This window comes from Rissa tridactyla, chromosome 8, assembly GCF_028500815.1.
Source record: "Rissa tridactyla isolate bRisTri1 chromosome 8, bRisTri1.patW.cur.20221130, whole genome shotgun sequence".
Classification (NCBI taxonomy): Eukaryota; Metazoa; Chordata; class Aves; order Charadriiformes; family Laridae; genus Rissa; species Rissa tridactyla.
The window spans coordinates 432,020-450,143 of record NC_071473.1 but is presented as its reverse complement, the minus strand read 5'-3'; the positions used below and the strand labels follow the sequence as shown (position 1 = coordinate 450,143).

Genomic DNA, 18,124 nt, shown 5'->3' with positions numbered 1-18,124 from the left:
CTTCAGAAAGCAAGAGAGCCAATAGGAAAACAGTAGGAGAGCTTCTTTTAGCAGCTTACCTTTGAATAAATTGTTTTTCCATATGCTACTACAACAAACTATTTTATTACTCAATGTAAACTGAAGTTATTCTTCCTACTTTTCATCCCTTCTCTAAAAAAATAAAAATATTTTAAAAATTCCTTCTTCAAAAACCTTTACTACAACATGCCAGAAAATAATCATCTCCATATGGTCTTTCAAGTCTAACATACCACAATGGATACATCTGCCAAGTCCACCCACCCACAGGCTCCATAAACTTTAGAGTATTATTTGTATTTAATTTGGATTAGCAATTTCACCCAACCTTTCCCCTTCATAACACACGTTACTTTTTCAGGCTTACAACAAAGGTAGAAGATACAAAAGGAAAATATGTTTTCAGCAAAGTAATAACGATAACAAAACATATACTCTCCTTACTTTGGATATCAACGAATTCACAGAGGAAGGCCTTAAACTAGTCTTCTTTTTATGTTCGCTCTTAAAAAATATCACCTAATCTTTTAAAACATTCATGTGATATTATGTCATTTATTGGTACAAGACCAAGACTAAACAGTGCAGTCTTTCCAATTTACATTGCACAAAATGAGAATGAGGAGAGTTACATGTATTTTGATTATTTTTTTTTTTTTTTAATCACTGGGGGTGGGGAAGCTTCCTCTCAGATACTTAAAAAAAGAAAGTTACTATATTTAATGCACAAAAATCCACTTCCTATAGCCAAAAAAATAATCAACTCCATATGCTCCATTTATCTGTCCTTGCTAAAACATGTAGAGCAAACCGAAATGCTACAAGCTGCCTAGAAAGGCTGACCTCACGTAACACACAGAACACACAAGTTTAAGACCCAGCCTGAGATTCCCAGATTACAGAATTAATCAGCAACACCCACACAAAGAACAACCCAGTCACATACCTGAAACCTTTCAATCTCTCCCTTCTGTGACTGCAAACGACACAACAGTCGTGTCTCTAAACTTTGCCTCTGACTAACCTTGACTACCAGTTTCAACTTCCACTTTGGAAACAGGTTCTATACAAACTGCAATTCAGGAATAGCACGAATTGTAAGAGATGGTGGGAAAACAAGACATCTTGTCCCCACATGGGTGTTGGATACTGCTTAAAAATGTTGCAAGTATGTGATATGATAATTTTAATAACTAAAAGGGTGGTACAGTAGGTCAAAAGTGACTTGCAGAAGAGTAAGTTAAATAATAATACTGCTCTATAAAATAAAAAAGTTACTTTTGAGACTATAAACATAAACTTCCAGAATAAGACTACCCATTTCGGCATTTACATGATGCAAAGTGATTTATTCCCCAATTTGTATATACTGGGGTTACAAAAAGCAAGACTAAACCAATTATTACTTCAGACTGATAGAGGCTGTTGAAGGTACCCTCCTAAAATATTGCTTGGTTTGGGTGGGTCGCAAGTAAAACCCTTTCAGTTAAAAGAAAAAAGACAAGAAAAAAAGACATTTAAAAAGTTAGAACCAAAAATAAGAAAAAAGTCAAGGGAGAACCACAAGGCAATACACAGACACACATTCACCTACCCCATGCAACCAAGTCCATAGATCTGTGATAATGGGCCACCAGCCCACACGGTTTGGACCCAGCAGCTCCTGTGTGGGCAATCACAGCCAGCTCAGCACTTTCATGTACAAGAAAGGGGTCAGGCCCATTTGGTCTTCCCAAGAAGGACTCAGGATGGTCCTAATGCAGGACCAACCCCCTGTCCTGTGCACATTAGGAGTTTCATGGTCAGAGAATGCATTGACCTTGCAAGGTTCTTCCTTGGACGGAGTTTCTCCGTAACAGAGCCACCATCTCTTCTTACAGCCACTTGGTTTAACCTCAGCTTCCTGAGAAAACTTTCCTCCACTTCTCCTGGCTAGCCAGTTATGAGATACTGAAACAAAAACATGCAGCAGCTTTACAAATTCAAAAATTGCATTTGCAAGTAGTCAAAGTTGTACTCAAACAGAGCACACAGCCTGGTGGGAAAACTCCTCCTCAGCGTGTTAGAATGACTGGGCAGGAAGTTCATTAGTCCAAACTTACAGGAGCAAGAAAGACAAAAAACTTACTTGGAATCTGACTACTGGATATAATAAATACTGCTTCAAGCAACAATAATTCATTTTTTTATAATATGCAATGCAATTACAAACATCCCTTTTGACAGCTACCCCTCTCTTGTTGCAGGGCGACAGGATCTGTTTATGTCAGAATTTGACCCTGTAGACCACACTGCTCATGAGCTAAACAAGGACCTTATTAAGGAACATGATATCTACAGTTCATGAAAGCAAAGATCTAGCAGCAAATAAAGACTCTTGAATAGTCGGAATTAAACAAGAAAACAACCTGAATGGTATTCTGCAATATGAATCAGATAGTAAAAAAAAAAAAAAAAAGAAAGAAAATAAAAAAAAAAATAGACATCTCCATGCTAGAAGTTACAATGACTATTAACGAGGCAGTTCTATAAAAACGTAGAGATGACTCATTAAATGATTATATCTCACAGTTTGTCTTAGAGAAAACAGTAAGAGGCAGTTCCCCTACTCACACATGCCAGTTTTTTCAGCCTTTTTTGTGCGTGCATGTGTGTGAGAATGAGAGTGAGCACAAGAGAGGTTGGACACATTTATTTTCCCACCCACCAACTCCTCCTGCCAAAGTACACCCAGCGTTGCACTCAATTTCAATCTCATTTGACTGAGAAGCAGATATTCCTACAAACTGTGTGAGAACCAGAAGCTGGGTAGAAGAGCCACTAAAATGAACTCCCAGTTATTGTTCAGCCTCTTCCATACCCTGAGAGACTTGCATTTCATCATTTTCACACAGCTCTTTTGTTAAGAAACTCGCGGTATCTAACCTAAAAAACAACAACAGTATCTCCTTTCGCATTAAGGATCTGCATCTGCAAAGAAGAGCGGAAGCTCCTCCAAACCCAACCAAGCCCTTGGCGAAGAGAGTGGAAGCCAGGCTTGAAATCAGATTCAACTTTCACAAATGAACTGATCTTCAATTCTTGTTGAAGAATTTTCTTATGGAATACAGAATAATTATTACTTAATAGTCTTACAGTAAAATCTGTCCTCGTTGGTAGAATTTCCATTGGGTTGCTAAATAAACAGTAACAGTTTCACAGTTCTTCCATATACCTGGCATACGGTAACTATTTCTTTTTATAATGAACAGAACATCTGAAAATGAGCATAATTAGTAAAACCACGCCAAGAAGACCAACCTGTTGAAAAATTAGATCAAAGATCTTCATTACTCCATATACTAAACGAGATTCTGATTTAGATTTCACAAGCTTCCAGCATACATTTCCTGTTAACTCCATGAGATCCTACTGAATTTGTCAAATATTTTTTTTCCTATGAAATACTAGATAACATTTGTGTTTGCCTTTAAACACGTCAACTTTTATTGGAAAATCTACCTGCTTATATCATACCTATGTATAAGCAGATATCAGAACTGCAACAAAATTGGAGAAGCAGCTATGCATCACTTTACTTTCCTTAAATTAAACTTTATATTACCAAATAGTGGGTTTAAAGAACCTCAGAAAGTAATGAAATAAATGTGACACAGATGTTCACACAAAAAAAAAAGAGAACAAGAATGTTTTTACTTCATAGCAACCAAATAGGTCAAGCCATTTCCTTCTTCAGGCAAATCCCAGAGGACCACAAAACACATGGTTTTCTAGTGGATTTTGTGCATCTATCCCACTAAGAGGAACACTGTTGTCCAAAAAAATTGCAATACTAAGTTTTCCCATGAAATTATTGGAATTAAAAGAAGGAAGTCATATGCAATTAAAAACAATTTGCTAGATATTAAAGTTATACAAATGGCATAATTAAATACACTTTTATTACTTAAGTCACATACCTTTCCTATACAATATATTGCTTTAAAAGAATGCACAGTGAACAAGTCAGAAATGCCAACTTTATGGCTGTTCACATGATTTTTCCTTTGCTTCTGTAAATCTTAAAGTGCATTATCATGTGTTCTTCACTTCCATGGGATTCCTGCCTTACAGTTCTCTAAGTTGACAGTTTTTTCTAAATACTTATTTCTGTCCTCTGTCAGTGAAGCACATGGTCAATATGTCCAAATGTGTCCCAATGTGTTCACTGACATAAGTGTTCTGTACGTACTTAAGTACTCTTGAACTACAGTGAAACAAAGCAAAGCAGACATCAACAACTATCACTTTACTTTAAAAAGGAGGAAAAAATTCATATAGATTCATTCAATCACCACAAAACGCTATTCCCATGCAGAAGTCTACAGAAAATGTCAGATGCAATCCCATAACCAGATTAAATCTATTTGTGCGTTCAAATAGGAAAATTAATATTGCATAGGAGAATGTAATTAATTTCGTAACTTTGAGATTGCAAAAGTGTTCCAATACTTTTGCATTGCCCTTTTACTACCATTTTTATTACAACTTTTCCACAGACTATTTTTAAAGAAAGAATAAATTATAACATCTAACTATTTACTTGTCAATAACCACTCGGGATGTCAGTGTGCATCCACAGACATCAAAAAAAGGAAGTGGGTGGAAATAACATTAAGAGCTCTGTTTTAGACTCATAAAGCTTAAGATGACAATTATGCAATCTTAAGATGTCAAATAAGCCAACATTTTAGTTGGGACAGATGGTACTGGATCCAGAGCACACAGTATACACTGTGAGTCACCAGTTTAAATAGGATAGTTCAATTTTTATTTGCAAATTTGATTATCCAGAAACAAGATGCAGAGAGGAAGAGCACATTAAACCAAGCACAGGGTCCTGCAAACCTTCACAAAGAGTTGGACACAGAAAGATCTTACAAATGAAAAAGTGATTAACAAAATAGGAGGGGAACAAGGAGAGAACAGACAAAGAAGCCAAAAAAGCTTGCAAGATTTCAAAAAGAAAAGTATAGTAAATAGTACTAGAGGCAGCTGGCAGGACAGAAAGGAGGAAGGGAATGTACCGAATACAGGGGGTCAGGACAAGTGTGGAAAGGACCCAGGATGAACCTGGAGGAGATACTCTTCAGACAGTGACCGCAAACAGCTCATTCAATGACTTTCAACATGAAAGGGAGATGGGATGGTAGTTCAGAAAGCAAATGGAGCCAAAGCTGAGGTGTAAAAAGAAGCAGACTAAAGCATGTTCGCATTGGGACAGAAGGGAAGGGAGCAAAAGCCAGCGGCAAAGATGGAGCTACAGTAAAACATTTTAAAGCTTTTAAAACCTTTCTGTTGTATTAGGAAATGAGACACTTATAGGACAAAAAGATGGCAAGCAGGAGAAACCAGAGAAAGCCGCAACACCTTTAATTTGTTTTCCCTTGGAACAGTGTTCAAAATCCTACAAAGAAAGAAGGGGAGACAATAAATACGACGCAATTGAGAAATTTTATGTGAACTGCAGAACATATCTTGGAAAACTGTGTGTTGCCTCAAGATTTGCAGCCCCTCAAGTGGTAAAAGCTCTTATAACTGCAGCGATATTAAAAGATTGCAATTTTCACTCAATAAGAGCGGCACACAGGTAGCCCACTTTCAGGTGGCTGTTCCTCTGATTCCCAGAGGTGGTTCTGCTCCCCCCAGTCAGACCCCAGCTGCTGCCCTGGCTGCGACAGCACAGGCGGGGGCTGCCCGCAGCCACACTGCGCCCCTAAACCCACAGCTCTCGCCACCGAGCGCAGGGCACCAAGTGCCCTTATACAGCAACACATCAAGTCTGGCAACCGACAGCCTCTGAAAATTGTATCAGCAAAAAATTAACGTTTTCTTCCAAGTCACAGCTAAAAATATGGAACTTTAGGCGAAGAAAAAACTTCATGTGTTACTGCAATTAACAAGTCCACTTTCTGATACCACCAGAAATAACTAATATTTACAACATAATTATTAGAGTGATAAAAGATTAAATGTTTTTTGGGCTACAAATTAAGAGACTGCTGATCTGACAGGTAATCTGTACAAATATGAGATTAGTTTAGCACGAAGAAATATCTGTTTAGCAAGTGACTTAGCATGAAGCTCTGCTGTCTGACAGAAGTCATATTTATGTCATTTAGTTTTTTGTGTCCTACCTCTGTATGTGCTCTTTTTCTCTCCCTAGAACCAATCCATGTGGTTAGTCTAACACTCAGGTGCATTTTTGTATTCTTGGCATTTCCCTAGAGTGCTATTTAAAACTACAGCCCTCCGCTAAGGAACTTTTGGGACAACTTTTTAAAACTACTGGTACAAGTTATCCACTTTGATGAGTATGGAGTGAAACATATTTAACATTCTTCTGTGTTAAAATACACTTCTTATTTTTCTGAGTTTCTTTTATTATGAAGAAAAACCAAAAACTTGCAGAGTTAGTCTTAAACGCAAAGCAAATGTCTATAACCATGAGGAGGCCACATGGACTCCTCTATCTTTAACATCTACCTTTGAAAGATACTACAATGTGAAAAGAACAGAAGACATCAAGCTGCTCACGTCTAAAAGTGATATATATATATTTAATCAGTTGTAAAACATTTCTTCTAAGAAAAAAATCTGAGGGTTTTGTCACATTTAACAGCTTTTACCTATAAATGGGTAACTGCTTTGCCCCGCAGAAGAACCAAAGTCATCTTGCTAAATCCGGTTTGGCAGCAAATCCATTCTTCTGAGTCCTCTGCGAGAAGATCTGGTCTCTCGGTCTAGTTCCTTGTGAATGGCTGTCTACGTAACAGAATCAACCTGCTACCTGGCACCATCGCTGGTGACTACAGCCAACAACTAACAGAGCTTGGCAACTGAACTACATTCTCCCCAAAAAAGCTTCAAAATTCAGAAATAAAGCAGAGTTTGGGGAACAGTAGGGAAACCTCAATGCCATAATCACTGCTATAATTTGGCCTATTTGTCAAGCAGAAGCAGGATTTTAACCTTTTGGCATGTCTGTTTAGAGACAGCTTAAAACAAACATACATACAGAAGAAGCTGGTAAGTACTCAGTCTTGCAGCCTTTTCCAAAAGGAATGGCACGGAGTTGAATTTGGGGGACTACAAAGCCACCACATGACTAGACTCAAATTCAGAAAAACAAAGAGAAGTACCGTTCTGTGCCTCCAGCTTTGACTGTTTATGTATTTTGACCTTATACAGAATATCGCTTACTGTTTAGTGGTACGCAACCATTCCACCTCCTATGAGCAGCACTATTCAATGCGAGGGTCTCAGTTCCCTGGTACCACCACCACCACGTAAAAGTAAGCACACAAGAAAAGCCTCAGCCAAATCACAAAAGATGCAGTTTTAAACCAAGCGAGGAGAGGGAGGAGGAGAAACTTCCTGGATTAAGTGAACCACAGGGATATTTTAATCAGAACACAAAAGAAGGTTGAGAGAAACACCAACTGACTCGGATCATATCGCATCAATAATCCATGCAGAGCCTCTGCTGAAATCAATGGGAGGGTTGTGCATAAGTGCATTGTATAATATAAATGCATGCCCCTATTCAGGGCTCCACATACAAAAGAGAAAGCAGTACTAAGAACAATTCCCTTAATTAACATTTCTCTTCCATCAAGTGCTTCTAAAATAATAAATCCTAACTTTACATAGCTCAGTTTGCATTTGCAGTTTTTACCAGAGGTGGTAAAACAACTGACCCCATTTGACAAATAAGGGAACTGAAGCACAGGATGCAAATTAAACTGAAGAGCAGGGCAGCAGGCAGAGCTGTACTGGGAATAGCAGTTTACCTTCTGAATCACAGTTTAATGTCCTAGATATTTAGATGCTTATCTAGTTCAAGCCTCTAATTAGGGTGATTCTGTACAGTCCTCAAATAATTCTGCATACTTCCTAAAGTACCTGTGCACAGCAATATGCTTATCTCTGTGAGTTTCCCACTCAATGTCAATTTTCTGAAGATCTCAAATATCCTGCAGAGGTTCAAAACACTGGACTGCCCTGGTCAGGCTCCCTTGGTACTGCATGAGTCTCACTACTCAGTGGCACCAACGGATTTTAAAATTGGCTGTCAAATCCACACTTCCCACATGCTTTCTATTGTTAAAAAAAAAAAAAAAAAAAGAGGAAAAAACACAACACTTCTTTCAATTCAAAATACCAATTCATTAGCTGGAAATGACCTAAGTAATCCTGGTGACAGCAGTCCATAAGAAAAAGCCAGACTGGATCTCTGTTCAAGAAAAAACTGCAATACTCACAAGAAGCCAGCGTAAAATGTCAAACAGACCGATTGCAAAAAAATTCCCAGTCTCTATTAGTTTACAACTGTTTTACAATGAAGTCAAGTAAGGAGGAACATAAACTATACTGTAATTTGTCCCCAAAAAAGCAACACGTTCATTAACATGATATGAAGTTATAAAGAATAGTTTCACTTGCATGTTAGGTGAAAACCTGACTTCACCTATAGAACCACCCTTTAGCTAAATACAGACCATCTTCTCCCAAGGTCCCGAGTATTCGTCCTCCCATGAAAATCCAACTTTGAAATGCTTAACACCTTATGAAAGATTGATTCAGCAGTGCATCCATTTTCTAGTTTACATCTTGCATGTGATTAAGTACTACATTACACAGGGTTAGTGCCAATAACAAGTGGGTTCATCTCCCCTAACTAGAGATGCAAGTCCCTAATCCTGTGAAAATAACATATTTTGAGTTGAATGAGCTTTCTACTCTTTACAATTACAGTGTTCAACTGTTTTGAATAATAACTTTTCAGGACTGGGTTGTTTTGCCATTTGTTTTCCTTTTTCAGATTATTTTTTTTTAAAGACTTCTACCACTGACAAAATGAGCAGAGGTGCCTGCTGAGGAATGGCCACGTTTCCAGACGACTGCTTAAAGAATTATATTTCTGATTCATCATAGCCTTTTTTTTTTTCCCCCTCCAAGTTGTCAAAACAAACACCACACCCACTTGATTTCCGAGTTCTGGGTAATTATATTTAGAATTAGCAAGCACCGCGCAACTATTAATCACACGAGGTTTAGCCCTTACTTTAGCCATTTAGAAATCAGGCAGCGCATTCAAAGGCAGCCTGTTCAGCAGAGCATTTCAGGGATGCCCCGGTGGCTCCGCGGGTACCGCCACACCGACGGCGGTGGCGGCGAGCGCGGGGCAGCCCCCGGGCCGGCCCCTGCCCCGTGGCGGGACCAGCCGCTCCGCACACACCGTCCGCGGGGATGATACGGGTTATTTCGGCCGGCAGCGACGCACGCACCCACAGAACACGCTGCAAACGAGGGGAGGGAAGCGTGCGGCATGCCTGCAGTGCCTCAAACCGGGTCGGCGCGCGAGCCGGCCTCCGAAAGGTAAAAACTAAAAACAAAAGCTCCCCCAAGGTGCCGGTCCGGATTCTCTATAAGTAGTATCTGGCGACACGAACGCCGCTGCCTTTAGGAACAGTTCGCCTCGTTTAAACCGGACGAACCGCCCCGCGGTTGCCCCCATGGCGGCGGCCCGCACAGAGCCCCCGCGGGACCGGTCCCCCCACACCGCCCGGACCCGCTCCTGCCCGCCCTGCCGCCGCTCGCCCCGCAGCCGCCGGCGGGAGCCCAGCCGTGCCGCGGGGCTGTCACCGCGCCGGGGACCGGCCGTGCCCGGCTCCGCCGCCCCGCCGCGGGACACAGAGCCCCCTTTGTGGCCGCCGGCGCCAGGGCAGCCCCCGCCACGACCGGCAGCCGCTCGGTACCGGCTGCTACAGTCGCTCCGCTCGGCTCAGCCCCTCAGCGCCCGGGGGCGGCGGGCGGGACGGGGCACGGCGCCGGCGGGCGGCCGAGGGCGCGGGGGCCGCGGCGGCACCGAATGTGGCGGCCTGCGGGACCGCCGGCCCCTCCCGGCAGCGGGGCGCCGCGGCCGCCAGCGCGGCCTCCTCAGGGGCGAGCGGCCGCGTCCCCCTCGCGCAACCCCGCCACTCACCGCCGCCGCCGCCGCCCTCCTCGTCCATGTCGGGGCCGCAGGCAGGGCGCGCCGCGACGGCCGCGTCTGAGGGAGGCCCGAAGATCGCTCCGCTCGCTCGGCGCCTCGCTCCCGCTGCTCCACCGCCGCCGCCGCGCTCCGCCGCCGCGTCCCTCTCCGCCCAGCCCTGCCCCAGCCCCGGCGGCCGCAGCCCAGCCGCCCGCCCCTCTCATGTGACCCGCCAGGGGCGGAGGGGAGGCAGGCCCGGCCGCCCCGCGCCGCCGCCCCCGCCGCCGCAGGGCCGCCGGCCGCCGCCGGGCCGCCTCCTCCCCTCAGGGAGCGGGGAGCCTCCCCCGCCCGCCTCTCTTGGTCGCTGTCCCCTCCCCGGCGGCGTTCGCGCGGCGCTGAGGGCCCTGGCGGGGCCGCCCCGCGGGCGGTCGGGGGCGGGGGGAGTCCGGCTTGCGGGGCAGCCGCCGGGGCGCGGCCGGAGGGCGGTGGCGGAGGAGCTGAGGGGAGCCGTCGCGTCAGTGGGGGTTCATGGCGGCTGGGGCCATCCCCGGGGCCTGCGGTAGCCAGGAGTTGTCGGCGGAGGCGCTGGCGCTCCTGGAGGGGTCTTCAGCGGGTCCAAGAGCGGGCGATGACAGGGAGGCGAGGGACGAGCTGGCCTGAGGGCCCATCGTGGAGGGGGACGGGATGGGTTGAAGCCTCCAAAAAGGAGCCTGAGGCACACGATGACGTTTCTGCATGTTTTCAGCTGATTCTTGCTCGCTCCTTGCTCCTGGGTCTGGGCTGGTGCTGGGCGCTTGCCCGGCCACCGCTGCTGTGAAGAGCCTGGCGTGTAAAGGGGATGGTGCCCGTGTGTGGGGCGCGAGGCCTGCCTTGAGCGTGCTGTCTGTGCTGGTAACAGAAGGGGTTTGTCTGTCCATTGCCCTGGATCCAACGCGCCGCGGGGCTTCCTGAGCCCTGGCAAAGGTGAGATCCACTCAGGGAGATGCCTCAGGAGTCTGGGGGTCGGCAGCCTCCACAGTCTGCAAAGGTAAGCAGGAGCGTGCTGGCACGAACCACTCTTCCTTCCTTCCTTCCTTCCTTCTCAGGCACCACCCCTCTTTATTTCTTTAAAACCTTTGGTGTCAAAATTTTATTCAGATAGGAAGCTGTGGGAGGAAAGGGTCAGCCAACAGGAAAGTATCGGGGTTTTCATTTTCCTCCTGTAGGCTGGCATGGGGCAGAGCACCGCCGAGGCGTCGGGAGCGCTCACCTCTGACGCTCCTTGTGCTGAGGGCTGGGGTTTGCTTTGGCAGCTGCTCTGGCCATAAAGCCTTCTGCCTCATGTAGAAAGCATAAACATCACAAACCTTTGAAATACTCTGAATTTCATACTTTAAATTAAACATTGTTATAAGTTCAGTAAGTTAGTGTATTAAAAAGGGTGTGATGGCATAAAACAGAAGCATTACCTTGGTAAGAGATTTATTTTGAAATGTGTGTCTATAAAGTGCAATTACAGGATGGTTTTAAAATAAGTCTGAATGTAGATGAACTGGCAGTGGGCTTTCAATATCTTTGCACACTGAGGAAACAGTTACATTAGAGGGGAATCTGGTTCATGAGAAAAATTCTAGTTTTATAATTGACCACGGCTTGTTTACTTTAATTTCATCTGTGTTGTTTTACACCTTTATATAGAATATATTCCTTTCTTTTGTTGTTTTTGCTTGTTATTATCACTTTTTTTCCTTCCTTCCTATATTTCAGTATAACTTAATATTTTTGCTATAAGGAAAACTCTAATGCAAAATAAAAGCTATCCCAATCACTAATTCTAATAACAGAGAAGAGTGAGCCATGGAGAACAGTCCTTCTCCCACCAGTTCAGTGCAAAATTCCTGTTGACTTCATGGAAGTGACACTAGGTGTTAAAATTCTCCAAATTAATAGAGAACATAAAAATGATTTTGTGATGCAAGCAAGATATGAAGAAAAGTCTGTCCTAGTTATAAGTTACAGTTGGGATATTCTATATAAACTTCATGGTGAAATCAGAAAATTCCAAACTTGTGAGATAAGCAAAATGTTCTTTATTGTAACTTCATCATTAACTTGAGCTAACAGTTACATTTTCAGTATTTTGCGTTATTGAATGTGTAGCTTGTTTAGTTGTAACTTTGAAATATATGTAGTTCAATACCCTCTCGAGGAAAATCTGTCTTCCCAGTCCTGTTTTAGTAGGATGACTTATTAGCGATACATAGTCACATATAGTGTTGAAATTATAGTGTCTTCTTCAAGGCTGTATGTCTCTGAAATGATGGCATATTCCTTAAAACTTCAAATTTTCATACATATTGTGTATATTATAAATAGACTTACTTTAGCATGGGCCTGATGCTACGAGTGTTCTAGGCATAAAACTTAATTCTGCATACAAGGTGCTGTTTAATCTTGAGGCGACATGTGTGATAGAAACTTTAAAGATCAAACCTTTTACCTTATTGTCTCATTTTCGTTTGTATAAAATAAGTCTCATGTCTGGCTAGAAAACTAACTGGGTCAGGAAGAGATTTTTTGAAAATGTACAAAATCAAGTAAAGAATTACAGTCATAGTTCTACATCGTAGCTATAGTAGTTCTACCATAGCAGAACTACTCTGACTCTGTAGTTTTTGGTAATTCAACAGTAAAAATGCCACTATCATTAAATAATGGGTAGTTCCTTACCAACATGCCAGGTAGCAAGAGAGGTTACAATCTCCGCAAATTTGAGCATACGCTCCAATAAACTGTTTCCTACTCATGTGAATAACTTTCTCGCATCTACTTTGTTTTCTGGAACTTTGATCATTCTTCTGTTTTGACATACACATGAATTTTATTTTTTCTCTCCATATTAAGAAGGCTTTAATTCAACAGTTTTCTAAAGATTGCTTGATCTTTTTATTCTTTCGTGCAGTCCCTTCTGTAGTCATAGCTCTATTTTTACCACAAGTATGTTTTGCCAGCTTGATAACCACAAGGTTAACCTTCTGTGTTGGAAGAACTTCATAATCTGTCATTCGTGTAAATAATAGTCTAATAGCTGGTCTGTTGAAATTATTTTTAGGGGAAAATTGGGCTTTCTCCAAAAACTGCTGTTGGCAGAGTTGATTCTTTGATTATAAGTGTGGTTATTTGCTGATTTTTCAGGTAGTACGTTGTGTCTTCTTTTTTTCCTCTTCAGATAGTTTATTATGTTTTTTGATTCAGTTTCCACTAAGTAGTAATTTATCATGTCATTTTTTATTTTAAGGGGTGAGGAGCACATCTGTTATGACATTTGTCACTACACAGAGTCAGTGAAGACATTTTTGTGGTCTAAAAGGCTCATTAAGTATTAAGCCATTTCTATGGATTTCAGTTTGAACCAGATTCCAAGCAGTAGCAAATGAAAATTACTCTTTACCCCTCTTTTTTTCTTTTTTCTTTTTTTTTTTTTTTAAGTAATCAAAGAATTCAAGATCAGGATAGCCCTGTTGGTTACCACATCCTTTCCTCAGCAAGAGTGGATTCCCTTTTTTTCTGTATTGGTCTTTATTGGCTAATGGAAATTCTGAAAAAACATCTCCCTTATTCATCTTCAGTTTACTCGTAGAAATAAATAAGCTTAAGCTTACTTGGGTAAGTTTCCTCTTTCGGTAATGTGAACGTTTCAGTGATGTAAAATTCCATTTTAAGATGCTAGATTTCGTAAACTTTTTATTTCTAATCAAAAGCGTGAGCTATGATGATGTTCGTTACATGGACAGTAATTGGAAAGTAGGTAGGAATATTGTATTCAAAGACAAGAAACACAATTCTGAATTTTCTTAAAGCAGAAAGAAACAAAGTAACAGCTGTTGTGCCATCAGAGCAGGCATCTGGATCAGACACAAGGAGATGAAATAACGCACCTTACTGTTGGAAGGAAGAAAGAATCTTTGAACTCTTCTTTAAAGATGTAGTCGTCCTGTATGCAGGTATTCCCATTTCACGCGTTCAGTCAAGACATTGCTAATTTTCAAGTCTGTCTTATTCTGACTTCTGTCAGATTTGGTAAGAAGGATTTTGTAGTTACCCTTAAGGAGAACAGTTAATCTCAAAGACACGAACGTCTGCACGGTTTTAAGAATACATTTTTAAAGAATATAGATATATCTTACAGAATATACATATATCTCAAAGAATATAGATACATCTTAAAGAATATGTTGTTCGACATTTTGTAAACTGGAATTATTTGGTTGATTTCATTACTTGCTCGCTTAGATGCTCACAGTTTTAGAAAAACAGTGCAAGCTTTACATTTCCTAAGACAATATCTTGTTGATAATCAGAATCACTCTCATTGATCCTCAGCCATTGTATTAAAGAATACTTTTGTTTCAAATCTAGACAATCAAACAATTTTTATTTTTTAAGAAGCATTGTCTAATAGTTTCCAGGCAGGAAGATCTTAGTCCATCATCATATCTTCCCCCCTCCCCGGTTTTTTTTTTCATTTATCTGTACTTGAATAATCTGGTATTCTTAAACCCCTGTGGCAAACTCTTTGGCTTCCTCTGACTGGCAGATGGGTTTTAGCTATGTATTGTTTCTTAAAATGTTTATGCTGTCACACATATTGCATTTGTCTCAGCTGGAAAAACACATTTATAGAAAATCCTGTTTGCTGGTTGTCTTAACGGTTTCAAAAGTGCTTGCACCTTTCATTTAGTCTGAAAAAATTTACATGCAAGTATTTTATATTGCTTTGGGGAACATCAAAGCTGAAGCTTAGCAAGTCAAACATCTTTTATGAATGGCGCTTTGTTGTATGGACAGGAAGCTCGTTCCCTTAAAATAGTCAAAACCCCCAAAGTTGAAGATGCCTCTCTTCTAAGAATTTTGCATAGGTTTTTCTTCAGATGAACTTTTAAATCATGTCCTGAATTTTATTTGCAGCTTATTTCAAATTTCAATTCTTAACATATTTTGAGGTTGTTCGTGTTTTTAAGACTTCTAAATGGGCTTAATCTACTCCTAACATCAAATATTACTGGTTTTGGAAGTCAGTGCTTGTTTCCATTGTGTAACACTGATAGGGCCACCGGTGAGTCGTGGAATAAAGAACACCAGAATGTCCCAGTGAGGAAAACCAAAGGCACTAAAAATTGTGGAGGTCCACCAACTCTGTAGTGCTTATGATCTGAAGTATACTTTGCATTAGAACTTGTTCTACCTGTATTAATTATGCGTAGTACCAGACACAAACAGGATGCTTTCTAGCATGAAAGCCGTGCGTAAAATAACAGAAAAAGAGGACTTGGATTCAACGGACATGGGCTGAAACAGATCGAGTGGAATTTTGCATGAAGCTTGAGAGGTTTTTTCTATCTACCTCAGGAAAATGAAAGAGCTTGATGTAAAGGAACTCTCAAAGGAGAGCGCACCGAGTAAGGCCAGACTGTTCCCACCCTGAGAATGGCCACAGTCTGTGAATTCACCTCTGCTGGCTAATTCCAGCTTGGGGTGGTTAAATGCATTATCGCGTACCACTCTCCAGTCTCAGCAAGGCCTGGGAATTTTAAATTCCTAATTCCTCTGACACTGGAGGCTGTAGCTGAGCTGCACACCACACACCAGCCCTGCTCTAGCTGCGTGCATATGGCAGCAGCAGGGAATTATTGTGGTAGTGCTGTGTGGTGCATGAAGGCACGGACTCCGGCTGTGATGAGCACAAAATCATTGATTGCTTCTCAGGCCTCGGCTTTCATACGCGAGCTCTAAAACTTTCCATGCACCTGCTAGGCAAGTAAACACATATTTCAGATCACTAACCCGGCCGCCTTATTCAGTTCCCACCAAGATAAGCATGCAAAGCTCTTTTCTTGTTCCATGTTTATATTGAGCCAGTTCCTCTTCGTTCCATCCGTATCGATATCTGCGTTCCTGTTTCTGTGTGCTCTGCTCACTGTGTCCTTGGCCGTACGCAGGCCTCTGCTTGTAGATCTGCCACAGTGCTGGTAAACAGGGGAGGCCCTCACAGTTCCTTCCTCCTCCCCACCCAGAGAAGTGTTCTTAAACACCTCCACAGCGTAAGAGAGCTGGCACCCCGCAGTACGTATGGCAGCCAAGTGACAAGCTGGGCTCGCTCATGACATGCAGTGCTGGAAGGGTTAGACCAGGTGCTCCTGTTGATTCACCAGTGAGCATCTGAAATGCAATTGCGTATCTCCGCATGAACTGGCTCAAATCTTGCTGCTGGCTAGTCAGCAGCGCACAAATCTGGGTTTAATAAATATAGAACCAGAATAAATTTAGACAGGAGCAGGAACTGGCAACTAGCGATTGTGACTTTTAGTGCCCTCTAAGCTGTTCATGCAACCGTTTGTGAAGCCACACTGTAAATCAGATCACTCAATCCAGGTTTTTAAAGTTCTGTTTAGACTAATCATTTTTATCCAGAATTGTTCCATTGATTAAGCTCACACTCTGGCCCCACAAAGAGTTGCATTGGCGCAGTTGCAGCATTAGTAGACTGTGACAGACGGCTGTTGTGGAAAGAAGGCAGGCAGGCTGCTGGATAGTTATTTTGTCAGTGGGGACAACATCCCTGCCTAATTCTAACCTAATTCTGAACTACGGGCTCTCCATCAGTTTCACTTTCTGATCCCTCGTGCTCATCCCTTCTCAACCTGTGCCTATAGTCAGACTTACATGCTTGTTAATGGCTGGTCTGTGCAATACTAGATCATCTAATGGTAATAAATTGATCAAGATCAAATATGAGCATGTAATTGTATTCCTGTCAAGATTAGCCAGCTATGACTTAGAGTGTTTAGACCAAGCTTTATCCTGGCTTTATACCAGCAGCAGGAAGGCAGACTTTAATGTAAAATCATTAGGAGTAAAGCTACTCCCCACTCCTTGTTTTTTTAAATAACTTTGTACTGGTACGTTGAATTTGGACAAAGGATTTTGTGCCATGTCGCCATCAAAAAACTAAAAGTATTGTGTCATGAAATTGCAGTTGTGTACTGGTGAGAGTATGCCCTCAGCCTCTCTTATAGGTTATTTTTGAATACGTAGCTCCTGCAGAGTCCAGGTGAAAATGGGAGTGATTCTTTGTTAAAAAGCTGATGTGTAATGTTACAAATTCTAACTGTCTCTAACCAGGAAAGGTCCCTCTTTATTCCAACTGCTGCAGTTTGAAAGAAACACGCAGGGTCTGAGGCAGAAAAACATCACTGAATCCTTTCCCTCTCATGGCTATACAAACTATTTTATTCCTTTCATATCCTCAAGGATGTAAGAATAATCCCATATACTTCTATACCAAACCAAAAAGGTTTTGGTGTTTTCTTACCATAATTGAAGTGTACTTTCAATTTAAAAAGCAAATCTTCACCTTAATAGTCCTCCAGCTGTATTTCGTTCTTAAAGAAAGAAAAACTGTCTCTAAGTACAAGATGTTAAGCAAGGGAGAGTCAAAGTTAAAACTTGGCAAGCGCTAAAACAAAGAATTTTTCCAAGGAAATGGAGGAGACAGGTCAAATTAATTCCTTATGTAACTCCCTTTACTTCAGTGCAGTTACATGAAGGATGAATTTGGTACCTTATACCTCCGTGGTCAGAAAAGGATTTCTGTAATCTCAATCGGGACAGTATAAAATAATCGTTCTTAAGAAGCAAAATTTTAACTTAAGTCTGATAGAACTGCCCTCGTTATTTTTAGTCTATTAATATAATTGTAGAAGAACAATAGGTCTACAGAACAACAACAAAACCGGCTTCATAAAAAGATTAGTACATGATGGTTTGCAGCTTACATCCTTAGTAACCGTTTCTTGTGGGAAAGAGGAATTCACGACAGACTGCTAAAATGGGCAGTGACATCAGGGACAGCTTTTCTTTCTTGTGACTTCCAAAAGCTTTCCTCCAGTTTGCTGCACCGCAACTTTAGCTTTTTCCTCTGATCTCATTCTTCTCCCCTGCCCATCCCTAATTCAGTTCTCCTTCCCCTCAAGTTTCTTTGGGTTCCACTGTGCGTGCAGGGATGTCTGTGTCTTTTCCTCACTGCTGAGTTTTCTAGGTTTTTCTCCT

General features: G+C 42.0%; 1 protein-coding gene across 4 annotated transcripts in view; it reads right to left on the bottom strand.

The window, feature by feature from the left end:
* CYTH3 (cytohesin 3) overlaps window positions 1-10,252 on the bottom strand; it is a 51,877-nt gene extending 41,625 nt beyond the window's left edge. For 2 of the 4 annotated variants that reach the window (XM_054212678.1, XM_054212681.1), the window contains exon 1: window positions 10,049-10,252. In XM_054212678.1, the coding sequence (XP_054068653.1) occupies window positions 10,049-10,076 (28 nt within the window). In that variant the 5' untranslated portion in view covers window positions 10,077-10,252. Of the gene's footprint in view, window positions 1-1,615; window positions 2,422-10,048 lie in introns of those variants that run through there. The other 2 variants (XM_054212679.1, XM_054212680.1) reach the window with 2 other exon arrangements.
* Between the last annotated feature and the right edge of the window lie 7,872 nt (window positions 10,253-18,124).